This window comes from Meleagris gallopavo, chromosome 14 (assembly GCF_905368555.1).
Source record: "Meleagris gallopavo chromosome 14, MGAL_WU_HG_1.1, whole genome shotgun sequence".
NCBI classification, from domain to species: domain Eukaryota; kingdom Metazoa; phylum Chordata; class Aves; order Galliformes; family Phasianidae; genus Meleagris; species Meleagris gallopavo.
The window spans coordinates 2,927,992-2,955,009 of NC_139417.1; the positions used below are offsets into that span (position 1 = coordinate 2,927,992).

General features: G+C 56.8%; 3 protein-coding genes across 6 annotated transcripts in view; 1 reads left to right on the plus strand and 2 right to left on the minus strand.

Annotated features, from left to right (window-relative positions):
• Positions 1–16,502, plus strand: part of DNAH1 (dynein axonemal heavy chain 1) — an 85,062-nt gene extending 68,560 nt beyond the window's left edge. The window contains exons 73-82 of the mRNA XM_085235795.1: positions 102–281; positions 368–544; positions 1,291–1,461; positions 1,643–1,773; positions 2,123–2,267; positions 2,525–2,731; positions 3,141–3,375; positions 3,561–3,721; positions 10,132–14,355; positions 14,897–16,502. Of these exons, the coding sequence (XP_085091921.1) occupies positions 102–281; positions 368–544; positions 1,291–1,461; positions 1,643–1,773; positions 2,123–2,267; positions 2,525–2,731; positions 3,141–3,375; positions 3,561–3,682 (1,368 nt within the window). The 3' untranslated portion in view covers positions 3,683–3,721; positions 10,132–14,355; positions 14,897–16,502. The remainder of the gene's footprint in view (positions 1–101; positions 282–367; positions 545–1,290; positions 1,462–1,642; positions 1,774–2,122; positions 2,268–2,524; positions 2,732–3,140; positions 3,376–3,560; positions 3,722–10,131; positions 14,356–14,896) is intronic.
• Positions 4,795–17,390, minus strand: BAP1 (BRCA1 associated deubiquitinase 1). Of its 3 annotated transcripts, none has more exons than XM_085235802.1 (17): positions 17,225–17,390; positions 15,032–15,061; positions 14,877–14,931; positions 14,007–14,139; positions 13,608–13,727; positions 13,189–13,250; positions 12,969–13,111; positions 12,049–12,127; positions 10,789–10,912; positions 10,309–10,426; positions 9,738–9,925; positions 9,017–9,150; positions 7,493–7,755; positions 7,253–7,413; positions 6,599–6,691; positions 6,402–6,474; positions 4,795–6,214 (listed from the first exon to the last, which is right to left on the minus strand). In XM_085235802.1, exons 1-17 carry the CDS (start codon positions 17,259–17,261, stop codon positions 6,081–6,083), a joined length of 1,947 nt encoding a protein of 648 aa, XP_085091928.1. In that variant the 5' UTR covers positions 17,262–17,390; the 3' UTR covers positions 4,795–6,080. The 3 variants fall into 3 exon arrangements, with proteins under 3 accessions (XP_085091928.1, XP_085091926.1, XP_085091927.1); XM_085235800.1 differs by having other exon boundaries at positions 7,493–7,965; positions 17,225–17,388; XM_085235801.1 differs by having other exon boundaries at positions 7,307–7,413; positions 7,493–7,965; positions 17,225–17,387.
• Positions 17,391–18,736: 1,346 nt separating this feature from the next.
• On the minus strand, positions 18,737–26,333 carry SEMA3G (semaphorin 3G). Of its 2 annotated transcripts, XM_085235798.1 has the most exons (16): positions 26,209–26,333; positions 24,088–24,248; positions 23,829–23,891; positions 22,476–22,595; positions 22,117–22,213; positions 21,899–22,015; positions 21,653–21,795; positions 21,325–21,439; positions 21,166–21,235; positions 20,911–21,055; positions 20,504–20,735; positions 20,341–20,432; positions 20,174–20,215; positions 19,847–20,060; positions 19,512–19,651; positions 18,737–19,424 (listed from the first exon to the last, which is right to left on the minus strand). In XM_085235798.1, the coding sequence occupies exons 1-16, from the start codon at positions 26,294–26,296 to the stop codon at positions 18,978–18,980; spliced, it is 2,286 nt and encodes a 761-aa protein (XP_085091924.1). In that variant the 5' UTR covers positions 26,297–26,333; the 3' UTR covers positions 18,737–18,977. The 2 variants fall into 2 exon arrangements, with proteins under 2 accessions (XP_085091924.1, XP_085091925.1); XM_085235799.1 differs by lacking the exon at positions 22,476–22,595.
• Positions 26,334–27,018: the final 685 nt, after the last annotated feature.

Genomic DNA, 27,018 nt, shown 5'->3' on the forward strand with positions numbered 1-27,018 from the left:
CTCATTTTCTGCCTGCTGCCGTGTCCCAGAAAAGACTTACATCTTCCAAGGATGTCTCCTCCCAAGCTGAGCATCTCCTCTCCCTCCTTCTCTGCCCACAGGTCACAGAGTTTAAATCCTTGTTGTTATCACTTTGCTTCTTCCATGGGAACATGCTGGAGAGGAGGAAGTTTGGGCCACTGGGGTTCAACATCCCCTACGAGTTCACGGATGGAGACCTCCGCATCTGCATCAGCCAACTAAAGATGTTCTTGAGCGAGTACGCAGACATCCCATACAAGGTAAGCACGTGAGCTGACCCATTCTGGGCAGGCAGTGGCTCACGATGGATGCATGCGTTGGATAGCCCTCGTGGGATCCCTCACAGGTTCTGAAGTACACAGCTGGGGAGATCAACTACGGTGGCCGTGTGACCGATGACTGGGACAGGCGCTGCGTGATGAATATTTTGGAAGATTTCTACAAGCCTGAGGTTCTGACTCCTGAGTTTGCCTATTCTGAATCTGGGATCTACAAGCAGATCAGTACCTCTTCAGACCTCGATGTAAGTACTCAAGTAACAAAATGGAGCTTTACAGATCCAGGGGGGGTTGTCGTAGTGCAAAGGGTGTGCGCTTCTCCCTGAAACCCACAGTATTTCCATTCCCCTGGGGGAATGTAAGTTTAAAAGAATGTGGAGATCTCCAGCTGCTTTCGGGAAGCTACATCTTTTTCAAGCAACAGGAGGAAAATCTTGTTGATGTGCACAGGAGGGAGTTGTAGCTGTTGCCAGCATACCTCATCTGAAAGCATTTGTGCTCTGAACCACTTTGATATCACATACTTGAAATGCCTGAGGAGCTTTGTGCGGGAGACGCTGCAGGAAGCTCACTGCCAAGCTGCCCATTCTTTTAATGTGTATTTGCTTTGACACAAGTGTGATTTAACTCCCCAGCCAATGCATGAACTAGGGCCTCCAAATGTGGCTCAAAGGAGCCGTTAGTCCTTCAGCCTCCCCTTCTGCACTACCCAGCATAACTCAGGGCCCACAGACACTGCCCTTAAGTCATACTTGTGAATTACCATTCCTGGCTGCCACACGAGACAAGGAGCTGTAAAGGTCAGAAGCTCAAACAATAAGACAAGGGCCAGCTTCCACCTGAGCCTGCAGGTCTGCAGGCTGCTGGGTTTGGCTCCTCGAGCAGCCCTGGCTTTGGTTATTTCTGGCCAGGCCCATGGCAGCCAAAAGGGCTCACGGTTCTTGTGCTCCCAGCCCTGCCATCTCTCACAGCCGGTGCAATTCCTCCCCAGGGGTACCTGCAGTACATCAGGAGCCTGCCACTCAATGACAGCCCGGAGCTTTTTGGTTTGCATGACAATGCCAACATCACCTTTGCTCAGAAGGAGACCTTTGCTTTGCTAGGGGCCATCCTGCAGCTGCAACCAAAGACGTTCACACTGGGTGGCTGCAGCAGGGAAGAGGTGGGTTCCCCAATTCCACTGGAATTCTGGCACAAGCAGTGAGCGCAGACCACATCCTCACATGCTGTGCCAGTGTCACCCTGCCCAGCAGCCAATGGCTCTGCCATTCAAATGTCAGCTCTCCCCCTTCCCTGCATCCGTGGCTGGCTGGATGCTCACCTGCTTGCTGTCTGCCTTCCAGCTGGTGGAGGAGACTGCAAATGAGATCCTGGCAAAGCTGCCTGCCCCCATGGACCTGCAGGAGGTGATCTGCAAATACCCACTGCTCTACGAAGAGTCTATGAACACAGTACTGGTGCAGGAGGTGATCAGGTAATCCCCTGCAGCCTCCTGTCCTGGTCCCTTGGGGAATGAGAGGGATGTGCAGGCCCCTGCTCCCCTCAGGGAACCTCATTGCTGAGCAGTGGGGTGACAGCAAGGTATCAAGTCTGTTGTCCCAGCCACACCTTCAGCTGATCCCTGTTCTGCAGCAACTGATCAGTGTCTGCATGGTACTGTCAGCAGTTCAGAGCCTGGGCAGTCAGAGAGCTCCATCCAAGAGGATGAATACCAAGGGTTATGTGAAGCTCACTGCACAGTAATCCAGGCAGACACAGGGGATAAATCCCCACACCAGGTCGTTCTGTGATCCCTCTGCAGAAACAGCAGCTCTTTCTCTTAGGTACAACAGTCTCCTGGAGGTGATTGCTCAGACACTGAAGGATTTGCTGAAAGCTCTCAAGGGCCTGGTTGTGATGTCCTCTCAGCTGGAGCTGATGGCCAACAGCTTGTACAGCAACTCCGTCCCCACTGTGTGGAACACCAAGGTAACACTTCCCAACCAGCACCGCTGCCCCCAAGAGTTCTTCTGACCCCAGGGAGAGCCATCAAACTCCACAGCCGGGCTGGGCTGTCTCACATGGAGCAGGCTCCTGCTCCTCTGGTTTGCAGATGTCTCCTGCCTTGTGCAGAGGTTCTCAGCCCTAAGCTGGAGGAGTCCCTGGGCTATGGGCAGCTCTCAGCAACTCGGGCTTTAGGGTGTCCTTGTATGCATTCAATACCTTCCTCTCCGTGTGCCCCACAGGCCTACCCATCTCTGAAGCCCTTGGCATCCTGGGTGAATGACTTGGTGCAGCGGGTTGAATTCCTCCAGAAGTGGATCAGCCACGGGATCCCCTCTGTGTTCTGGATCAGTGGGTTTTTCTTCCCTCAGGCCTTTCTCACTGGCACGCTGCAGAACTTTGCTAGGAAGTCTGTCATCTCCATTGACAACATCTCATTTAGCTTCAAGGTAAGGGAGTCAGACAGATTGTTTTTGCTGGATTTTTTTTGGAATTTGCTGCCTGACCACAAAGACAGCAGTTCTAGGCCTGACCTACCCAATAGGGGGAACCAGTAGTTGCACATCCCATCTTCCCCTGTGCACCAGATACATCCACCACAGCACAGACACATCCATGATGCAACCAGTCACCTCTCCATCTCTCCAGACCTGCTCAAATCCTTTCTCCACAGGCTTTTCCTCAAGCTGTCCCACACCCTCGTGATGCGAGCTGCTGGAAAACCCAGCCCAGAGATATCTGAGAGCTGGAGCAGGCTCTCCTTTGGTAGTTCTGCCTTGGCCGAGAGCAGAGTAAGGGGTTTCACAGGTCTCCAGGGCCAAGCCTTGCTCACAGCCCCAGGCCCACTCTCTTCCACAGGTGATGAAGGAGTCAGCAAGCGAGCTCTCTCACCCTCCCTCTGAAGGCTGCTACATCTATGGCTTGTTTCTTGAGGGTGCCCGCTGGGACACCTCTGCATTTCAGCTGGCAGAGTCCCGTCCCAAGGAGCTGTACAGTGAGATGGCTGTCATCTGGCTGCTTCCCGTCGCCAATCGCAAGCCTCCAGCTGCTGGCATATACCTGTGCCCCATCTACAAGACACTCACTCGTGCAGGTAGGTGCCCTAAAGACACCCCCCAAAAGCAAAGGAGACCTTAGAAGTCGCCAGGATAGGCAGCCCAGGAGAGACTGCAGGAGCTCTTATAGCTCCTGCTGTGCCAGCCATACAGGGCTGCTGGCCTGTGCCCTGGCAGCAGGGCTGCAGTGCCACAATGAGCCCCTTTGCCTCCCTCCTCACAGGGACACTGTCAACAACGGGCCACTCCACCAACTACGTGATCGCTGTGGAGATCCCCACAGACAAGCCTGAGAAGCACTGGATCAAAAGAGGCACAGCCTTGATCTGTGCCCTGGACTTCTAGCCAGGAACTGCCCAGGCAGGTGAAGCACCCCAGGGACAGGTAAGGGCAGTCAGCAGGAGGCAGGAACTGACCACCAGCAGCTACTCTCCTGCTCTTTTCTCCCCAGCTGTTCACTACACCCTTTATTACAAATGGAGTTGTCCTGTAACAGCATTGCATTCTGTTGTTGTAATCCCCACAATTACACCTCTTTTAGAATCACAGCATGGTTGGGTTGGATAGGACCTCTGAGCCTCCCTTCTCAAGTTCTCCTCCCACTTTGTACTCACATCTGGAATTGCCCCAGACCAAGTACACCACTTTCCCTTGGCCTTATTGACCCTCACTAGGTTCTTGTGTGCCCGCTTTTTGAACCTGTCCAGGTCCCTGTGGGTGGCATCTCTTCTGTTCTATCAGCTGCACCTCAGCTCAGTGTCACCCACAAACTGTGCTGAGGGTGCACTTGATCCCACTGTCCGTGTCATTGATAATGATGTTAAGGAGCACTGGTCCCAAGAGGGAATCCCCCCAGCACTCATCACCTGGACATAGAGCCACTGAGCACAACTGACTGCAGCCATCCACCCAATTCTTTATCTGTTGTACAATCCAGCCTTTAAGTCCATCTTTCTCCAACTTGGAGATAAGGAAGTAGTGCAGGATCATGTCAAAGGCCTTGCACAAGACATTTTTCTACCAAATCCATCACTCCACTGACTCGTTCACCAGATGGGTCAGGCATGATCTGTCCTTGGTGAAGCTGAGCTGGCTGTCTTGGATGTCACCTTCCCATCTTTCACATGCCTGGTTTGTTCTCCTTCCTGTCAGGTCCCTATCTCCACTGGAGGTCAGAGGGGAACACTGCCTGCACTCCTGATCCCTTCAGCCTCTAACATCTTTCCCTTTTTATCTTTCAATCTCCTTGTTGCACTTGCACATGACCCAGTGTTAAAGACAAGAACTGAGTCGTAGTCTCTGGCTTTATGAGGCCCAGTAGCCTCTTCTCTCTGCTTGTGTTTCAGTCTCAGCCCAACCCCCACCCTATTCCTGGCAGTTTTCCTTCGGCCCTGGGGGCTCCTCTCACTCTGGTGCATACACACACCTCCCCTCTCCCTTGCAAACTGCTCCCCCCGTGGCTGTTACAGGAGAGCTTTATTCCTTCAGACAGATCCATTACATACAGCACTTGGTATGAGACACAGCAAGAAACAGAAGGATTTTCTTTCCTTCAACAAGTACAAAAAGAAAAAAAAAAAAAATTCCACGGTCAAGATCTGTACAAATTTGCACATTTGGCAAAGTCAGTCCCCCCTGCAGCTGTTCGTCTCGCCCCCATCACAGCTACTTCTTCCCCCATCAGCACAGGGGACAGGTGCTAACCTCTGGCTGCTGGGGACAGGGCAGAAACCTTCTGCAAGAACAGAGTGGGCTGGGGGGCAGGAATGGGGTCTGCGTGGCCAGCAAGTCTCCTGCACTGCAGCCTGCTTGGGCAACAAAAGCAGCTTTGGGCTCCATCCCGTTTCTGCCTGCCACTGAAATTCCTGTCACCTCTTCCCAGTCTGAAAGGCTCTGCTCAGGGCACCAGGCAATTCCAGGTCCAGCTTCCAGCCCCCCAGCATGAAGGCCAAGCCACCAACCTTGCGTTCTTCATTCACAGTTCTCTGGGAACAAGGAGCAATTGTGTGTGACCCAGAAACACTGCCAGGGCCACACTGCTGGTCCTTAGCAGAGCAGCTCTAGAAGCAGGCCACTTGCCCTCCCAGCACCACCACAGAAAGGTAGGGACAAGGTCCAGGGGGGACTCTAGCCCTGGGGACAGGTGGCACTGCCACCCCAGGGGATCAGCACACAGGTGGGGTCACACAGGGCCACAGTGCTGGAGAGCAGTTCTGTCCAGGAGCTGCTTTGCTCAGCCACAGCCAAAAAGCAGGTCAGAACCAGAAAACCAATTTAGTCAAGGAAGATAAAGAACAGAAAACACAGGTGTGAGGGTCCTGGGGAAGCGCAGAGCTGAAGGCCTGGACACAGCAGAGCACCAGCCCAGGCAGCTGTGGCCAGCACAGCCTCGCATCAGCAGCCCCAGTGCCCCCGTGGTGCCCAGCCCCCCGGCCAGGTGGGCTCTTCCCCTCCTCCCATCACCAGCCACGGCCCCAAGACAGGCCCAAGGCACCCGAGTGTGGCCACAGCCAGACAGGCAGCAGGGCACTCGGCCTCGCCTTTGGCTGCAGGGCTCTCCTCAAGACAAGGCCTTGCTGCCTTTTGGGCTCGGAGGAAAACCCAATTTCTGCTTGTCCCCAGGCTCCACCTCAGCTAAAGGCTTCTCGCTGGGGTCCCCCTTCCTCAGGCAAAGGGTAACATATATCCATGTGCCACTGCCCAGAGCCACGAGGGCGAGCTCCTCTCAGTCTCAACCCCAAGGCTACTGTCTCTTGGCTTTGTATGGACGGGAGCGTTTCCGGCGATCCGGCTTCCTCTGCTTGTGCAGACGGCCGATGCTGACCCCCTGCCGCCTGCGGACGGAGATGTTCTGCTCCACGAGGCTCGCCAGCATGCCTGCAGGGAAACAGGCAGCAAACACACTGCAGGCAGCGCTGCAAGCAGCCGCTGTGCACAGCAGAGGGGGCTCAGAGCTGGCAGCACTGATGCTGGAGCGCAGCTCAAAGCACAGCAAGCTCCCCGCAGCCCAGTGGTGGAGGCCTCAAATGAACTTGAATCTCGTGCTCTGCTGCCCATTTCTTACCTTCCTGGGCCAGCATGGAGATGAAGGTACAGATGAACTCATCATAGTTGTGGGTTCTCCTCTGGTCGTCGATCTACAAATAGATTGCACTGCTCTCAACTGAACCACGTGCCCTGTGCTTTGCCATCAGTGTGGCCACAGACAGAAGCCTTCAGGGAACTCAGCCAGCAATGCAAATAATCCACCAACAAACGCACCTTGAATTTCTTCCTCTTCTCAACCTCCTCCTTCAAGCAAGCCTCATAGTTTGCAATCTCCGCTTCCACACACTTCAGCAGTGCCAGCAGCTCCTGCCGGGATCAAGCAGAGCAAACGTGAGCAGAAACCACCAGCACCCAGCAGGGGAGCTGCAGGGTGAGCGGGGGGCATTCCTCTCTGAGCCTGGGACTCATCGAAGAGAAAAAAACACCTGGCAGGGGGCAAAAACCGAAACAGTACATTATAGGGAACTTCTGAGCTTGGTTCATTGTGCCTAAGCCCAGCCCTGGTTTGCCTCACTAACCAACAGAAGACATCTTTCTAGACAGCTCTCCTGCCAGGAGCCCTGTACATGCTGGTGCTGCCCAAGCCTGGTCATGCTGGTGGCCGGAGGGCAGGGTCCCACCTGGCTCCGGCCCAAAGGAGCACATCTCAGACTGCAGGAGGCAGGGGCTCTACCCACCGCCAACACAGAAGGTCTCAGGACGACACACGGCACAGAACCTGCACTGCCCTGTGCCTCGAGGCACGGCCGCAGCGGCGCACGAGTGGGACAGCGTGTGCATATGGTTCAGTCACTGCCAGTGCTGCTGCGTCTCTGGGCGAGCGCAGGGGGCTCCACGTCCCTAGGGCTTTCGCAGCACAAAACTCACCTTGGGAGAATACTTTTCCCCCCCAGGGTGATCACTGGTCCTGCCAAGTCCCACCTTCTCTTTGCTGCCACTGGCCTCACTGCCCTCCTTCTCGTCCAGTTTGATGGTGACCTGGGCTTCTTCACCTGGTTTGATGGAAGGGGGGGAGCTTTTCCCCCCATCTGCGCACAAGGGAAGGAAGCATTAGGAGCCGCAACAGAGGGCACAGTCCCATCACCACAGGGGGCAGCTGGCACCAACCTGCAGCAGCCAGCGGGCAGAACACGCCGTCCTCTGTGAGATGCAGCAGCCCAGAGCTGATGATGGGCCCCAGGTCCCTGACGGCCCGGTTGTAGCGCAGGCAGTCAATGCGCAGGAGGCCGTCCTCCTCCCCAAACAGCACCTTGGAGATGTGGGATGTGACGGGGCTGGAGGGACGCGTGGGGTTGGCCGAGCGGATGGGAGAGCGCAGCGGGGAGTTGAAGGCGCTGCCGATCTCGGAGGCGGTGTCCGTGCTCTCATTGCTGGGGGTGGGAGAGGGCTGGGAGTGAGTGACAATGGCCACAGCAGCTCCACCACCACTCGTCTTGATGGACAGGGGAATGGAGAGATCCTTCTGGGACTCCTTCAGCTTCTCAGCCAGGACGTTGATGGTGTTGGGCTGGAGGACGGAGAGCTGGCCATCCGCGGCCCCCGCTGCGTGCTCTTGCTTTACCTGCCCCTTCCTTTTGTACCTGCCCAGGAACGCAGAAGGGAAGGTGATGCTGCTGGAAGGAGGGGGCCCAGCTCAGCAGCACAGGCACCGCCAGCTCCACACTCAGCACTTGAGGCCATATTGCTGAGGCGTCCTGAGATTGCGAGGCCTGGAATATTTCTAGGTCACCCCCAGTGCCAACAGCTTTTCTGGTAGCAGCTTGCCTCCCTGAGCTGTAGGGATCCCCTCGTGGTGAGTGTAGTGGAAATGGTAAGTCAGGGCCTGAAGCAGTGATGGAGCAGTTTGTGGGAAGGCAGGGCCAATCCAGAGGAGCTCAGGTGTATGCAATGTACCTAAATGGCAGGAAGGGGTGGAGGCAGGATCCACCCCTTCCCAGACCTCATTTAAGGGCTGGCAGGGGGAGGTGAGGGTATCCTACTGGAAATCCCTGTGTACCTCATGTCTTTTGAAGGTAAGCAGTGTCTTTCCTTTATTTCTGTGCCTATGGCTGTTGCATTTGAGCAAATCCTCACTTGCAGCAGCCTAGGGCTTGCTACTCTGCTGTCGTTGTTGTGCTTTCCATCATGTTACACTGGTGGCAAATGAAGCCTCCAGGCAGGGTGTGCTCATTTCGTTAGCCACTGGGCACCCTTACATGCAGCTCAGCCTCTGCCATCCAACCAAAGAGTACAGTGATGCTTCAGCTATGAAGTGATTTCAGGCCGGGCCAGGCTCCACCACCCCAAAAGCAACCAGGAAATCCAGCAGGGACAGCTGGGCAGGCTATGAAGAAGCTCCCCAGAGCCAGCCAGTGCATTCTATCCAGGAACAGTCAGAAAAGAAGGGAAGCAGAGAAGCCCCAGATAGCAATTACTCAGGACAGTCGAAATTCAGAGTTGATTATGAAGAGCTAGATTAGTTTCACATTCTCCAGTAAGCAGCCCTAACTCCACATCGCAGCCTGTAACGTAACTAACAATGCTCAGGATCTGGAAGTCACTGCAGACAGTTTAGCAAATGTCAGCTGTGTGTGCAGGATCAGGCACAAAGCTAAGCTTCCTTTGCCCCCCGCCCTCAACTCAAGCTGTTACCTGATGGCCGAGTTGGTGTTACGAACTTCCTCCTCCTCGTCATCATCATAGTCATCCTCATCATCTGAGTACTGCTGGTGCTGTCGGACCGGGACCCGGCTGCGACCCACCCCTGCCGCAAGGTCTTCCTCCTCCTGCAAAACAGCATTGCTCCAACAGTTGGGTGAGGAGGAAGAGCCCAGCAGACAGTGTCCATGGTCCATCCAAGCACCAGGGGACTGACAGAGCATCAGCAGCCCAAAGGAACCCAAGGTCACAGTTTAAGTCTGTCTAAGCCCTGCTGGTTTGTGTGCAGCCAGGTCAGCAGGAAAAAAGGGAGATGGGTTCTGTTCTTGTCACCTAGATCCTCCCCATTCCTCCCACAGCAGCTCCTGAAGTGTTCCCACAGGAAGCTCTTTCCTTTGGGCTTCACTCACACACAGCCTTTATGCTCAGATCTGGTGTATTTGTTTCTGCTCCTGCACAGCCCCCTTCATGCCAGGTCCCAGGTTCCCAGGGCAACACAGTGAACTACAACAGCTAATAAGGGACCCACATTAAAGCCAGCATCTTTTGTCAGGTCACATTTTACCCTCCCACCTTCCAGCCTGGGTAGCACAAAGGGAGGCATGCTGGGAGGAAGGCCTTAGGCCTGCTGACAGCAGCAGTCCTGGAAAGCCGGGGGACTGGATGTGGAAAGCTTGGCTCAAGCCAGATATTCTGGCCTGGAGCTCTGACCCACCTGCATGGGGGACTTGGCGTAGTTGTGATTATCCAGGAAGGCCGGCAGCCTCTGCACGATGGGGTTGGGGTTTGCTGGAGGCACCCCATTGATGCTGCTCGCTGATGCCTTTGCCATTGGTTTTGATTTGGTGGGTGGGCTCTGTGTGGCCGTGGTGTGGCCCTGGCTGGCAGGCTCATCAGTGCTGTCTGCAATGCAAGCACAGCTTTTCATGGACATCACTGTTTACTCAATATCCTCTGCCACCCCCTTCTCATCCTATGAAACAGCTGTGGAGCTCGTGTGCTCTACCATGAGCAGAGCACCACACCCGCTTCCCATTCTACTTCCAGCTGTTAGAAGTGTTCTTAAATGTATGTCCTCCCCTTTTCAAGCTTTGTGTCCCTCCTCCCAGGTACTTGGGAGTTTACAACAGAACTGGTCAACTGGGCTTGGAGAAAAGAAAGTAAAGCCGACCATAGAAGTTATTCAAGATCTAGGTGAGCCAGACATTGTCATCGGCCAGTGCCAACAAGTGCTTGCTCCATAGCAGGCTGGAATGGCTCACAGCACCACTGGAATGGGAGCCTACCTGGATGGGTACTCTCTGGGGCCACAGTCTTGCTGTTGGCTGGCTTTGCCTCTTCAGGAGACTGAGATTCCTGAGACTTCTGGGACTGGATCAGCTCAGGCTGAGTGACTCGGATAAGCTTGAAGGCAAAAGACAGATTGGAAGTGACCGCTGGACCAGGGGGTTCAAACCACATCACTCCCATTAGAGCACTGCAGAAGGAGAGCTCTTGAAGTAAGCCGATCTCCAAGCATTTGTGTACGATCAGCCAGCAACCCTATGGATAACCCCCAAGAGAGCAGCAAAAGGCTGAGGCAGCAACGATATCTCTTCTGGGAAGAGGTCACCATCAAGACACACACAAAAAAAAAAAAGCCCACAAAAAGAAAAACCACCACAAAACCAACCACCCAAGGTACCTACAGCTCAGTGAGATGCCCTGACAGCACGGCCTATTTGCCATCACAGCCCTGCACTCCCACAGGGCTTGGGCTGCCCCACCTGCTGCAGGGCCTCCAGCACAGTCTGGCGATTCATCTTCAGGATATGGAGCTTAGACTCATATTTCATCCTCCGATCAGGAACCACTGCCATCAGGTTGAAACGGATGTCGTGGTATGGCTCCCTGCAGGACATCACAGGAGATGTCAGACATACTGACCCTTGGGGCTCCCTGCTAGTAACCAGCCTCCAACCGGACTTTGTGCCACTGAATGCCACCCTCTGGGCCTGGCCATTAAGCCAGTTTGCAATCCACCTCATCATCTGCTCATCCAGACCATAACGCATCTGCTTCTCTATGCGAATCTCAAAGGAGGTGGCATCAAAAGCATCGCTGAAGTCAAGGCAGAGAATATTCACATCTCTTCCCTCATCTACAAGCCAGTTGTTTCACCACAGATGTTACCAGGTTGCTTTGGCCTGACTCTCCCTTGGTGAATCCACATTGACTATCTCTGAGCACGATCTCCTTCGCGTGGCTGGAAATGGTTTCCAGGATTACTGTTCCATCACATTTCCAGGGATTCTGGTGATGCTGACTGGCCTGCAGTTCCCTGGCTTCTCCTTCCTGCCCTTCTTGAAGGCAAGAGTGACATTTTCTTTCCTGCAGTCCCCAGGTACTTTTCCCAATCGTCAAGATTGCTACCTGCCCTCTGGCAGACACTGGGATGCTTGAATTCCCCCATGAGGACCAGGGCCTGTGAACAAGAGGCTACTTCTAGCTGTCTGTAGAAAGTCTCACCCACTTGTTCCTCCTGGTCAGGCAGCCACAGCTGACACTCCTGACCCTTAAGTTTTCGTTTAGCTCATCCATCCCAGTTCCCTGCACTCCAACTGCTCCCTTGACTAAAAGGGAGCTCCTCCTCACCTCCCCAGCTGACCTTCCTAGAGAGCCTGTCTCTCTGCATCGCAACACCTTCATAACCCTGCAGCTACACACATCTCCAATTCCTCCTGTTTCTTCCCCGTGTTGCAGACCTCAGCACTCAGGCTCCTGCCCACACTGCAGGAGGCCACAGACTCAGCCAACAGGGACATCATGTGGCCACTCCTGTCCATGAGGCAATCTGTAGAGACCACATACTACCAAGTGCAGCTTGCCTGCACGCTCTGGGGCAGGGGAAGAGAAGGCAAGCTGGTGGTGCACCTGCACCCCCTGAGCGTTGTCCTCACCCCCACTTCCACAGCTCATCGCACAGACACGAGCAGAACTGATCCAAGGAGATGAGGCAGTGCCTGCACCAGAGCCCGGGACATTACCCTGCAGTGGCCAGGCCGATGCGCTCCATGATCACTCTCCTGGCTTTGTCTGTCCATTCCTCATCGTCAGCCCAGGGCCCTGTGGTAAAACAAAGCAAGAACTAGCAAAGAAGGCCACAGCTTCTGCTTCAGACAGGACAGCATCAAGCAGGGATCCTGCTGTCCCCATGAGGCAATTTCATGGCTCCCTTATATCTCAAGGAATGAGAGACCTAGACAAGAAGGAGGACAGGGCCTTAAGGACCACGCTGCCAGCAACATACAGCCAATATGGCTTGTATACCTTGCCTCTGCCTACTGAATGGAAAACATCAGTCATCAGCAGGGCAGCCAGGCAAATTCTGAATCCTAAAGAACACATTTGCAGGCTCTGCGCTCTCAAAGAAATCCCTGCTTCAGAGCTGAGCTGCCACTGAGTCTGTTGCAGTCCATAAGAAATGTAAGTAGATTTCTTTAAGTGGGTACTTTTCCAAGGGGCCTGACATATACAAGTCCTAGCTGGGATAAAAATGTGTCTGAAAGACAGAACAAAGTGGTCAGGTTGTAAGAAAGGGGAGCAGCTCAAGCAGTTCTGCTGGGATCAGCGTTGGGAACCTTGGGCCCCAGCACACAAAGGCTATTTGACACAGGAAGGAGGTGAGGAGACAAATTCTGCTTGCGACACCATGTTATTTCAGAGCAGCAGAAGGACTTCATGGCCCTGAGCAACTTGGGAGGAATACAGTAAGGCTAGAAAAAACAATGCAATAATTGTTTCCTATGCTGCTGTTGGTTTTTTTTTTTTTCTTTTTTATAGCCCCCAGAGTAAAGTCTCCAAAATGAGCTATCAACACTCAGGACAAATCTGGAATAATTCTTCACAAACACTAGCTAATGGTAACTGACCAACAATGCACTCATGGACAAACCAGGGTTCTTACCATGGTCAATGGGATAGACCTTCAGCCCATCCAGCTCAAACAGCCGTCCCTTGATAGGGACATAGCTGACAAAATGGAAAGCCTCCATGGTTCGCACAGCACTGATCCCATTCTGTTTCTCTGGCAAGTGCCGTGGCTCTGGTCTGCGACAGCAAGAGGCAAAAGGTCAGTGCAGAGCCTGCTCCAGCAGAACTGAGCTGCAAGAGACACCCTTACTCACCTGGCATGGCTGTTGTGCGCCTTGGCCAGCTCGGGGGCATTGCCGATGGCATAGCCTTTACTCTGCAACAAAGAGCAAGAGAGAAAAATAATGGAGAAGTAAAAGGAAACCAAGGAAGTGCTTCCCCCGTCAGCTCCCTGCATCCACACATAGGGCTTTAAGAGCAGCTTCCAGGCACAGCCTCTCCTCTGCTGAATTACAAGGTGAAGACCCAGAATGAGACACAAACACAACTGTGAAAGAGAAGCAAAGGGAATTACAGCTGGAGAGAAGCACGGACTTCAAGACAGGTCTGAAGGCAGGAGGAGCACATTTCATCTCAGGCTTGGGCTGGAAAGGAGTGAGTTTGCTAAAGCACCGTCTGGAGAGGGAGCAGGAGACAGACACACGTGTCACCCTTGCATAGCCTCCACTCCTACCTCAGGGCTGAATCCTTTGGTGAAATCCTTCATGCGACTCAATGTGGGGCCCAGGTCAACATTGTTGCAGTTCAGGAGGACGCTCAGCAGGGCGTGGGTGGCACAGGAATTGGGGATCAGCTGCAGGGCAACACAAGGACGGCTTCAACAGAAGAAACAACCCTTCCCAGTCACCAATAATCAATGACAAAGTAAGTATGCAGAAACCACTTCCAGAGCAGCAACTAGAGGTACGCCTTGTCTCACAAAAGAAGGGAGATCACCCTCATGCAATGAGGCACACCACACCACGCGAGAAGCTGCCCACAAAGCAGAGAGGCTCTCAGCCCTCTCTGGGGTCCAGCTCTCCCTGAGGTGTCACAGGAGATACCTGCCTCCTTCTCCTCGCCCCCAGCCTACCTGGTGAGCAAAGAACATGTTATTAACGATGTCATCGTCGATCACTGACGTCTCGTCCACCAGGGTAGAGACCTTCCGGCGGGATCTGCGCTCCTCAATCCACTTGAACAGGAAGATGAACCCATACACAGGGCTGTGGAGAGATGTTAGCAGCTGCACCACGATGGACAAACCACTGCACTGGGGCTGCTCTGCCCGCTGCCAGAGAGCTTCTGTTTCAAACCGCAGGCAGAGTGAGATGGGGAAAGCAGAACTACCAGCCACGTGTCACCAGAAGTGACCGTCCCTACCACAAGAGCCCCATTCCCCGTTACCCAGGACACTCCTATGCTGATGCTCAGGACAGCAGGTGAGCTTGAAAACCCAGGGGTTTGACAGGTCTCAAGACAGAGAAATAGGAGGCAAAATCCACCTCTGGCACTCACAGCCTTCTGAAAAATTGCTTAGCCTCCAAACAATTCCCTTCTCTTATAAATATCCCATATTCATTTCCAAAAGGACATCAGCCAACAACTTTTAAGAAAGCCACAGTTTCAAAGCACTGAGACAGGGAGAAATCCCACGCTCCAAGCATGCAGGCTTGATGCTGGACCTCTCCATGACAGAAGAGAAATTAATTCCCAGAATGTGCCCCCACGCAAAGTCTTTCTCTCTGGGTAACTGTGTCCAGGACCAACCTGCCATCACAACCCATAATGCCAGGAAGGATAATTCAGCTGAAGAGCAAGAGCAGGAGCTCACCTGCTGCCCCAAAGTTGACCCAGCACTCCTGGCTCATTGTTCTCAGTGCTGACAGCCTCACTAGAGCCCCCTCAGCCCTAGAGAGACGTTTTGTTTAATAGAACCCCCACTTTCAAGTGCACAACTCACCCTTGGCATTTGCTCTGCAGATCATAAATCTCTTCAACCTGCACCCCTTTGACCCCTGCAAACAAAGAGCAGAAGCTGGTAAGAAGCCCACCACAAAGAGCTGGAGGTAATGCCAAGCATGAAGTCAGCTTCCCAGGAAGGTGCCTTGGACTCACCAAAATCTTCGACCAGGAGTGTGAAGAGACCTGGAAAGGGACAAAACCAACAGGTTAGTTTTGGCTGAAGAGCATGGTGCAGAGAGAAAGCTGCTGCTGTTTTTTCCAGCTGTGCTGTGGCTTGAGACCACATTTGCCCCCCCTTGGTCAGCAGCAGAGTTTGGGCTTCCCAAGTCCCTCCATCCTCTTCCTCAAGACAACCTAAGCCAATCCCACCCCTGTTAGCCTCCTGCTGTTGGAGCCAGCTCAGCACACTGGCCAACACAACCAGCCTGTCAAAAGGCAAATCCCCACCACAAACAGGACAGGGAGCTCCCAAGCAATGCTCTTCCTTCAGCTGGGAGGAAAGCAGCCAAATGAACGGATCACAGGGCTGTTGAAACATGACCACCTCTGTTTTTGTTAGCGAAAGCCAGCTTGACAAAAGGATGAGGGTCAAAGGCTCATCAACATCTTCTTTTCTCCTGGGGAACCAAATCTGTCCTCACTGACCGTAATTTCCCATTTCAGAGGGGCGTAATGAGTGATACAAATACAGGGAGGGTTATTAGACATCAGGAGCTACGATGCCACAGCAAAAGCACTTGGCCCAGTATTCTGGCAGTTCAGCCCCACGTGTGGAGTTAGCAAGCCCGAGACTGGAATAACAAATCTGCTTCTTGCACTCTCTTAGAAAGGCTGCTGAAAGCCCAATAAGGATTCAAGCCAGAGAAACATTCCTATGCACAAGAGATTTAAGGAACCTGATGTGAGTGATTTAACCAAGAAGGGGAGAGCCGACGGGCTTTGCCATCAAAGCTAAAGCTGCCAAAGCAGAGAATAAACTCACTTTCAAGTTTTAGAAGTTACAGTCTGCTGACCACAGCAAAACAAGGGCAACAAAGTATGACCAAGTATGTCACAACATGGCCAGTGACGATTTGCACAGCTCGTGCACCAGGTGAACACAAACAGCCACAAATGCTCAGAGTGGCAGCACCGCAGCCAGGAGACAGAGCTGGGTGCCCAAAAGGACAAAAGATAATGGGAATGAGCTGGAGAGAGAGGCTGTGCACCAGGAGAGCACTAATTCTTCACCACCAGAGGTGCCAACTCTGGTAGTAGCAGAAATATCCTTGGACTGATTCAGACTCAGTGGAACATAGCTGTGCAGCCCCAGCAAGGAGCCTGGCATCCAGCTAAGGTCTGAGCTCTCGCAGCCTGGGGTCCGGATCAGAAATAGCTTGGCTTTGGCTCAGCAGTGGGCAGAAATGGCCACTCTGCAATTCTTCATCACTCCAGTGAGAAGCTGGTACTAAAGCTGCATGCACCACTGCATGGGGATGGATTGCTTTGCAAGAAAACCACCCTCCATCCCAAGCATCAGGGTGCAAACTGTGTTTTGCTTTTGGTATCGCGGTGATGAAGAAGGGGAGACAGATGGGAGTTATCTGGGCTATTCCTATATATCAATATAATATCCGTAAAATAATATCCGTAAAATAATCCGTAATATAATATCCGTAAAAGGATCAAGAACAGCACAACTTCGGTTGAGCGGGAGATCTGCAGCATACAGAACCCTTCAATGAGCACAGAAAGGCAAAGCAGAATGCGTGGCAGCCCAGGCTGCTTGCCTACAACCCCAGAAGTCCACCTGAAGCTCACCCCCATGTGCTTTGTGACCACAGAGTGTCCTGTCCCCCTGTACCAGAGGTGTTCCCTGCTCACACTCTACAGTCAGCGATTGCCATCCTTGGCATTTTGGGGGTGAAATATCTACAGAAATTTGTTGCGTCCCAGTCAAAGCACTCCAGATGGCATCCACAAAACCCTTTGGGTTCAGCAGATCACATTGGGGCCAGCCTGGCCCTCTGCTTCCCTAACAGCAAAAGCCTCACTTCGTGCCTCCCTCCTGCTCCTGCAGCCCCATTCCCCCATACCCACACCCGCTCACAGCCTCCCTCTTTGCTGCCTCCCTTACCTGCCCATAACCCCTCATTACAACGCCCGCAGCCCCCCACGACCCTCACTGCCCCTCAGCTGAGCTCCAAACCCCTTCTCCCTCCCCACGGCCACCCCCAGGCCTTGTCCGAAGCCCCCGGCCTGCACCCAGAGGCCTCCAGGCCGCCCCCAGAGCCCCCCGGCCCACACCTACAGGCCCTCGGCCGCCGCCGCTCAGGCCCGACTCCCCGCCCCCGATCCGAGGCTCACCGGGGTCGCTCTCCAGCTCCAGCCAACCCTTATTCATCTTCCTGCGGCCCGGCCCGCGCCGCCATGTCCGGCCCCGCCGACCGCCCGACTCTGGGCCCCACCGGCCCCGCCGCCGCGCCCGCACAACACGTCATCGCCGTGCGACGCCGGGTGACGTCACCGCGCGCCGCCTCGCGGCCGTCCCAGGCAGCGTTGAGTGGGCGCCACAAAAGTCCCGCGGAGAGCTCGGCTGGAGCCGGGCCCGGCGGTGAGGAGGCGCTATAAAAGTCCCGCAGAAGTCTAGGCCGCAGCCGGGCGCGGAGCCTCCCGCTCTGCCCCGGTGTTTGAGGCTTCGTTCCCCTGCAGCTGGGGACCGCAGTTGGGGGCTGTGCGACGCAGCACCAGGTCCTGCGTCCGGGGTGAGGGAGCGCGGCCAGGCAGCAGGTTGTGGGGTAGGCCTGGGGCCTGGTGAAGGCTGAGGGTGCCAGGCAGGCCAGGCCCGGGCTCAGCTTCCGTAGGAAACAGCTGAAAAAAGAGCAGGCCGGGCCCTTCCCCGGGGCTTTCTTGCCCTGCAGCTCCCGCAGATGGCCCTGCTGTTTCCCCCGGGCTATGGGCTCTGTGTGGGGCAGGGGTTGGCCCCGCAGCCCCTCACCGACTCTGTGACAGCACAGGCCCCTCAGCCTCTGCCCCACAGCTCAGACACGCGCGGGGCAACGCAGCATTGCCACGGACTTTGCTCCCATCAAAGGCACCGCACTGCGGTCATTGTGCTGTAGGGAGGAGCAGTGATCTCATGGCCCAGCCCTGGCTTTGTGCAAGCTATTTTGGGGGTCAATTATTAGTATTTTCTTTCCCCTTCCTCTGCCTTCGAACAATGCTGGTCCCGGTGGGGCCTCGGTTCACACCATTGTGTGGGGCCACACTGCGCTGGGAGCAGGAAGATCGTTATCAGCCTGGCTGAGAACTTCGCCAGGCCCTCAGCATGGGGCCAGCAGCGCCTGCATTGTGCCCCTGTTCTTTGGAGCACTGCGCATTGGGGAGCATTGCAGCTTGGCCCCCGCCCCAAAGCCCCCTGCCCATTGCTGCACTGGTACCGTTATTGCCCTGGCTTTGTTACCTTCCCTAAGCCTCTCCCGTGTTTACCCAGGGATGGGTCTAACCTGTTTGAGGCTGATTGCCACCCTCTGACCCTGCCCAGCCCCAAAACGGTCTGTGCTTTCCCTTAGATAGGGTTGAAATGGGGCTGAGGATGAGCCCACAAGTCCTTTCCAGGAACAGGAGCGGCAGTGCTGGCCCCACGCCTGCCTGAGTGCTTCTTTTCCCTTTTCATACAAAGGCCACTCTGCTTCCCAGCACAAAGGCTGGGCTGGGGCCATGAGAGCCCCATCCTCCGCTGCATGATGCCGGGACCCAGCCTGGGAGACTTTTTCACACGATTCTCAGCTTTTCCTTATGAGTGCAGGTATTGTATTTCCTGGGTCCCATGCTGGTGGCATGGAAAGAGCCTGGATCAAACCCCACAGGCAAAGAGGGGACTGGTGCCACACTCGGCCACTTTATTTGTGGAGAAAGCCAGCAAGCTCCCCAGCGTCTCTGCCACTCAGGTAACCATGACCCTGTGCCTGGCAGCCCCCAGCAAGAGCGAGGGGCTTGGTGCCATTGTGTCCCCCTGACACCACCCATTCGGAGGGGGACAAGACCTGCCCAGGAGCCAGCCCTGGGGACAGAAGGACCTCGTGCAGCTGCAGCTCTGCCCGAGGACAGGTCCCCTGCTCTAAGTGGCTGCAGCTTGCCGGGGCACACGGATCCTCTCACCCTGTGGCTTGGCCACGCGCCCCTTCTTGCCCACATCCATGCCAGCCAGCGCGTGCTTGCCCTTGGCCATCTTGCCCTTGCGGTGGCCGCACCACAGGCGCAGGCACTGCTCCTCCACCCTCTGCCGGTCGGCTGAGCTGGCGAGGTGCAGGATGTCCTTGTACCAGGTTTTGGGTGCAGGTGCTGCCAGCCAGGGCTCAGGACAGAGCGGGTGCCTGTCCTCCCGTTGTCGGGGTGTAGCACGGGCAAGCTGTTCGCCCCCAAGCACCTCCAGGGCTGTCTTGGCCACCGTCTGGGTAAAGCCATGCTCCAGTGTCTTGCAGTAGTAAATCCCAGCATCACGACGGTGCAGCTGGCGGAAGAGCAGCCCTTGCTCTGTCTGCAGTACCCGCTCATCTGTCTTTACCTGTTGGCCGTGGCTATGAGGTCAGTCCCTTTTCCCTTTGGCAGGGAGAAGGAAAGGAGCAGGACAGGATGGGTGCTGGGGTCTCACCTCATCCCTCTGTTCATCTGGGGGTCTCTGCACAAACCACTGCACACTGGCCTGTGGGGAGCGGGGCACACATTCCAGAAAGGTGCTGTTGTGCTCCATGCCATACAGCACCTTCTCTTCAACGTGCTCCAAGTCATCCACTGGGGCAGAGACAGAAGTGTGTACATGGTGAAGGCAAAGCCAAGACACTCTACGCCCCATCACCTCCCCAGGTGCCCACCATGGCTTCAGTGCCCACCAGGGACAGACCTCCCCAAGGGCCCCAGCTTTCCTTGGGGCACCATGGGACAGGCTAATAGGGGTTCTGGACATCTTGGGACACCGCAGCCTCTCACCGGTCAGGTTCTGGTCCAGGCACTGGTGCACAGAGCTGGTGTGGCGGACGTAGCGGCGCTTGCCCGAGGGCTGGTAGCGGGTGCAGGCGGTGCCATCCCAGGCACAGTACGGGTCCCTGGCCAGGCAGCACTCGGCACAGGCAGTGCCATAGCTCTTGCACTGGTGCAGCCGCACCTGGGCCACCCCCAGGCTGGCACCCACATACAGCTTTTGCTGGAGGACGGCACAATATGGCAATGGCAGCAGCTACCTCCCAGTGGTGATGCTTGACCCCACTTTATGTAGCCCCTCCTGGTCACCCACCCTGTCCCCAACCCCAGACTCACGCGCTTGACAGAGATCTCCATCTGAGTGATGGGCACCGGCACCTGCAGGGAGAACAGCAGATGCAAGGCTTTGTCTAGCCTTGCCATGGGCAGCCCTGGGCCTCCACCTCCTGATGCTCAACAGCGTGGTGCCATCCCTCTAGCCCATTCCCATGAGCATCCCCCACCTTAAAAACCTGCAGCTCCTCCAGGACAACTTCCTCTGTCACAGCTGAGCTCTGCTTCTGCAGCACCACCACCTTCAGCACCGAGCCTGCATCTGGAGGAGGGGAATGGAGACATGACCTCAAGCCATACCAGACATCCACGTGTGCCACCTGCACCGCATACCCGTCCCTAAGAAGAGGACGTCATGCTGCCCATCCTCAGTGTCCACACGGTCCACCACGAGCTGGCGCAAGCCATGCTGCAGGTCAGTCTTCACCAGCAGCGGGCGGTGATGCCGCGGGCGCACAGGCCTGTACATGAGGGGGTGAGCACGGGCAAAGTGCAGCACCTCATCAGGCAGCTCCTTGGTGCTTCTGTATGGCCGCTGGGGCTGGTTGGTGGTCTTGCTGGGACACTGCAGGGACAGGAAGGACGCTGCTTGGCGCCAGCACACTCAGCCCCTCATCAGAGCCAGTTTGGGTCCCTTCCCATATTCCATTTTGGGATCATCTCCACCTTAGCCACTCTGGGAGTAGAGACCCTATTGGGATTGATCCCATCACCCCCCATGGGGTGTGGGAACTGCTCACCACGCCTGGGCGCGGGTAGGGCACGCGGCCCTCGTAGGCTCCCCACTGGTGGAGGGGGCTGTCCCGGTGGGCAAAGGGCCCATTGAAGACCTCACGGATGTCGGCCATGCGGTAGACACAGACAGCAGAGCCCTGAAAGACATGGCTGAAAGGGGACAGTGACAGGTGCATCGGTGGAGGGCACAGGAGCTCTGAGATGTCTGCGCAGCCCAGACTGGGGCTGATATCCTTTCGGGCTGGGGCTGAACCACCCACCTGACAGTGCTGAAGAGTGCGTAGATCTCCGGGTTCTTCCCATCCTTGGTCCTCAGCAAAAAGACGTCCTCTGTGGAGGAGCAACCCGAGCCCTGGGGTTGACTGGTGGCCCCAAAGCCACAGAGCCACTGGGGTCCCCAGTCAGCCCGCCTCCCTTACCCAGCTCATCAAAGTGGGTATCAATGCCACCAGGACCCGGGACAGAGCACACCAGGCGGGCTTTGTTGAAGGTGCTCCACTTGTTGACCAGCACCCTCTGGCCTCCAGCATCATTCTGTAGGGATGGGGGGCATCAGGGCTACCGCTGTGACTGAGCACTCTGCACCCCTGGAGGCTTGGGAGCCTTCACCATCTCCAAAACTCAGGAATTTGATACTGATACAGGAAACCACCCCAGGCTTTAGGTCCCCAAAACCAAGCGCCGAGTAGGCACAAGGGGAACATCTCTATGCCTGCGGTGTCTAGCATGGTGCCACCAGCATCTCACCACGCAGACCCGTGCCACTCGGCTGACGATGGTGTGCTCCTTGCTGTCTGCCTCCACCACCTTCTCCGTGAAGAAGAAATAGGCTTTGTCATCATCTTGGTCATCGTTGTCTGGGATCATGTAAGCAGCCACGAATTTGGGGTCTAGAAGAGAGCCGAGAAAGGGAGCAGCTGCCATCTCTGCAGCTCACATAATGGCTAGAAATGGGTGAGGAAGATCCATGCGAGGGCACAGGATGGACGATACCATTGAGCAGGCGCTGGTCCACCTCAGTGCGCAGCGCAGCGCGGGTCCCAGTGCTGCGGAAGATGCCGGGATCACGGCCGAGGAAATCCGCAGTGAGGCCAGCATAGAGCTCCCCACCTGGCAGAGACACCCTGAGTGCCACGGCCCTCCTGAGCCATGGGAACCAGTCCCCATCCCAGTGTCCAGCACCACGGGGGACCCCAAGGGCAACAACTCACCAATGATGGTGCTGGCAAATGCACGGTCAGGTTCATGAGGGCACCTGCCACGACCACTCTCCATGCTACCGGGATCCAAATTGAAGGCATGCTGGGTCTGGAGGAAGATGGGACCATAATGGGGGCATGCTGGAGGCCAGTCTAGGGTTCACCCTAGGCTTGCAGATTCCCCAGTCTGGCTATCGGTCTTGGAGCCCATGCTTTTTGGGGCAACCCATCAGCAGGAGCTGGGTTTGCAGGGGGGTTGTAGATCTCTGGCTCTTGGCCAGGGCAAACTCCGGGTCCAGAGTCCCCATGCGGCCTCACATCACAGGAAGGAGGAGGATGGGGGTGGGATGGTGCCTTGAGCAGGCCCCTACCTCGCCGCGGTGCCCCACGTAAATGAAGGTGCAGACGGGGTGGCAGGCACCCGTCCCGCAGGCCAGCAGGTGTGTTCGGTTGTAGGGCTGCAGCAGGCGGACGTAGTTGGCACAGTCGGTCTGGGGACAGGCAGGGAAGGGGGAGGCTGGTGGGGATCATATGGCAGGGCTGGGGCTGCGCCGGGTGGGCTCCACCAGCCAGGAACCTCAGCACATTGCAAAAGGAATGGGCTTTTGGCTGCTCCTACCCCCATTTTGTCCCTGCTTGCACTGAGTGCAAGGGAGGAAACAAAGGGAGGAAATGTGGGAGACGGAGACCCATGGCAGCCCTTGCCTCCAGACACAGAGTGCCTGTGACAGCCCCTTGGCTATCTCCAGGCCCTGCCAGCAGGGACAGTCCCCTTCCTTGAGGACCAGTAGGGATGACTACCCTGGGGACATCATCCTCCTCCCCAGCAATGGAGAAATCATCCCTTGCACCACAACCATATTCCTTGTGCCCTCCAGCTCAGTGCACTCTCCCAAACCTGCCCATGTTATGGGACAGGTTATGGGGCTGACCAACGCGAGGGGAGGCTTGCTCCATCCCCGCCGTTCTCAGGCACAGTCTCCTTGTGCTCAGCCTCTCCCAGTGCTGCCCACCCTACTCCATCATCGTGAGGCCCCGTGTCTACTGGGAGCCTGCTGCTGAACAGCCCCCAGCCTCCCTGCTGTTTATTTTCCCTTTGCAAAGAGCCTCCAAAATGAGTTAAAAAAAATATGTAGGGGAAAAAAAAAAAAAAAAAAAAGAGGGAAAACCAAGACTGTCCCAGCTTGGATCTGTCAGAGCTTGGAAAATAAACACACCGAGCAGGACGGGCACTGTCGGGAGGGGTTTGTGTGGGGTAAGAGAACCTGGTGGCTATGGCCACCCCCCACCATCCTCCAGTTTCAGGTCAGGGCAGGGAGGATGTGAAGTAATTGCAAAGAGGGGAATGGGGTCACTAAGCCAGATTGGGCAGCACGTTTCCCACACAGGGGAGTAGTGGGGGCGGCCAGTTCACCCCGCAGCATGGCAGCTCACACCCCTCCATCACCACCCTGCTGAGACCATGCGCAGCTCCGTGCATGGATGCTCTGCCATGCAGGGCTGCAGGGAGGCTCCCAGACAATGGATTTTGGCTCTCTTATCTCAGGTTTCACACCCCATCTGCTCCTGCACACTTGGTGCCTCCACATTCGAGCTGCCCTGGTCCCATAGATGGGATTTGCAGAGCCCTGTTCTCCATCACCAGCTCTCTGCCTCAGTTTCCCCCATGTCTGCAGCAGTCCCGTGGTCCCACATCCTAGCTATAACCAGCTGCAGAGACTCACTGCTGGGTCCTTCCCCTTCCGAAAACACTCTTCCGTCTGTCCGGGCAGCGGTGGCCAGTAGATCTGGAACAAAAAGGTACTTTGGGAGCAGGCGGAGGGGACAGCGGGCACGGACCCCTTGTGACCCCCATCCCTGGGACAAGCTCGGGAACCGCCACCCCCCAGCAGCTAATTGCTTTGGGATGCCTTTTGGAGTCCTCGCTGTGCGGTGGCTTCACCTGGCACAGGGCGGTCATGATGCCTGCAGGACCCGGCTCACCTCCTTGGTGTCGGTGCTGGCCCTGTCCAGACGCAGGGAGTAGAGCACATCCTTGCCCCCAATGAAGAGTCTGTCACGGTACTCATCCAGGTAGAGGGAGCGGAAGCCCAAGAAGCCGCGGTGGCCAAAGAAAAGGACGGAGCGGTTGGTACCCAGGAGCTCTGCGAAGCAGGGAGAGCAGCGTCAGTGGGAGCCATGCTGGCCCCAAAACCCCATGGGATGCTGCAGGAGCAGGGGCATGGGGCGTGGTGGGTCCACAGGGCATCGTGGCACAGAAAAATGGAGAGGGTTGATGTGACATAGCACTGAGATGTCCCAGGGCATGGGGCACAATGGGGAGGAGCAGCCACAGAATGGGCATCAAGGGATGCTAAGGTGATGAGGAAGTGACTTTGGGGTGCTGAGGAGGGCAGTGGGGGCTCAGCAAGGTGGAGCACTGGGTACTGAATGCCTCAGCTCTGTGGAACCCCAGCCTGGAGGACAGAGGGCAGGAGGGGGGGGGGGGTCGGCTTCACTGAGCCTCAAAACTGCAGCACTGACCCCAGGCCTGGCCCCTGAGCGGAGGAGGAGGAGGACAAAGGACCATTGATGGGCACAGCCATCCCCAGACGCGCTCAGGGGGCTGCCGGCTGCTGTGTCCCCATTCCCAGCCAGGGTGTACTCAGCATGGCCCAGGGTCTGTCCCCAGGAAGGGCGTGGGGGAGAAGGGGGGGGAGGAGGAGGGGCAGTGGAGCCAGCAGCCCCACACATGCAGCCCTGAGATCCTCTGCCCCAATCCCTGGGGAACCCCAACCCCAGGCACCCTCCCAGCCCCCGGACTCCTCCCCCACCCCCCTGGGCCAAACTCAAGAACACACCGTCGTCTCCTTCTGTTCCTGCCCAGCAATAATATTTTCCCAGCTCAGAATAACATTGGCAAAGCCATCAGGCTGCTTATATTGTTTCAAGCGTGGATTTCCCTTCTCCCCAGCCCCGGTCGATTCCTCCCACGCCTCATGTTACACTGGCGCCGCATGCCCCCTCCCCAGGGACAGTCACCCTCCTGGGGGTCCCCATGGGGAGGGAGACCACCGAGGGGACAGCAGGAGCTGGGGGCACGGCGCCCTGGGATGCACAGCAGGGATGGTCCCACTGGCATGGGCATGAGCGGCAGGGTGAGCTGGGGACACGGCCACCCCGCAGTGCCACCGCAGGAGGTGATGTCCCCTCTGCCCCTCTTGCTGCCCCAAAAGCAGCTCCGGAGAGCGCAGCCAAGCGCACGCTAAGTGAGAGCAGGCTTTGGCTTTGCCCAGTTTTCATTTTTGAGGCGGTTCAGAGGCTCCTAATGGTTTTAATTGAAATGTTCGTTCGTTTCGTGGGAAATTTCAGCTTCTGTTTCCAATTTGGAAGAGGAACAGAGTAATCAGCTTAAGAAGGGAAAAAAAAAAAAAAAAAAAAACAACGCTTCAAAAGGTTCCCTATGCCCTGGGGTGCTGGGCACCCGCCCGCCACCACGAGCCCTCGTGGGACCAACGTGATGCCAGAGCCCATCAGGCAGCAAAGCAGCACCCAAACCCCACACCCGGCTCCGCCTGGGACCCCAAAAGCTCCCGCACACCGCTTGAAGCTGTAGGATCCCACCATGAGCACCTGTCACCCCCGGGCTGAGCAGCTCCGCTGTGCCTCAGTTTCCCCATCCCAACCATTGCCTTATGCCGTTGGGATTGTTTCATTTTGTTAGAGCTTTTCGTCGCTTTTGTGTAACATGGGGCGGGTTTGGGCGCTCCAGAGCCCCGCTCGGCTGTCAAGTCGGGCTGAAATCTGTGCCTGCATTCTGCTGGGGACCCAGGAGCGCGGGACGAGATAAAACTAAACCCGAGCGCAGCGTGCATCGTGGCAGCCCCCGCGGATGGGCGCAGCCGTGCGATGCCCTCACTGCGCTCCCAGCACCGTGCCTCGGTTTCCCCAACCGGCGCCGGGAACGAGGGCTGTTCCCCTCCAGCCCCACTCCTCCCCTCCGTTCCACAGCCCCCACAGCCCAGCCACCAGGACCCCCCATCCCCGATGCCGCAGCGAGATGCGATTCCCATCGCATCATCCCCCCCGCTAAAATCCCGACCCTTTCCCCCCGGCCCGGCTCACCGCGGTAGGGCAGGCGGAGCCGGGGCGGGCTGCTCCCCGCGACCAGCAGCGCGACCCACAGCCAGCCCAGCGCTGCCGCCGCCCGCATCCTCCTCCCGGGGCCGCCGCTCCCCGGGGCCGATGCTTTTATGGGGCCGCGCTCCGCCCCGGCCCGCCCCGGCCCCAGCCCGGCCCCCGCCCCAGGAGCCCCAAGGGCTGCGTCCCACGGGAGCGGTGCGCAGGCGGTCCCCGGTCCCCGGTCCACAAAGAGTTATAGGGAGCAACCCCAGGGTTTCCCCCCAGCCAAGAGGATGGGGTGTAGGGAGGGTCCCCCAGGGGTGGTGTTCCGCTGGAGCACGGTGCTCTCCCAGAGCCCGCAGGCCCTGCACAAGCCGGGGACGCGGTGGATGGGGACACGGGGAGCAGGTGTCCCCACGTCCCGGTGGCCACGGGGACAAAGCAGCCGGCGACCCGGGGCGGGCGGTGCGCCGTGCCTCCCGAGCTCCCGGCACCGGTGGTGCGTGGGAACCCCGTGCCACATGCAGAGCTCTGCCGGTCCCAACCTGCACCGAAGTGCTCCGGTGGAGCTCGGCCAGCCCCGTGCACCCGTGCACAGCTCCCCGGGGGTGGGCACAGCGTCTGGACCGGATGCGGCACCCTCGGGTGCTGGGCACAGCACGGCTGGGAGTGGAAGCAGGGAGCGGGGCCAAGCCCTCGGGTATCTCTGGCAGGTGAGTGCGTGCTCCTGCCGGGGCTTGCACATCGCTGCCGGCTTTGGGGTCTGGCAAAGCCATCCTGGGAAGATCCCATGGGAGGAAGCTGGATTTACCT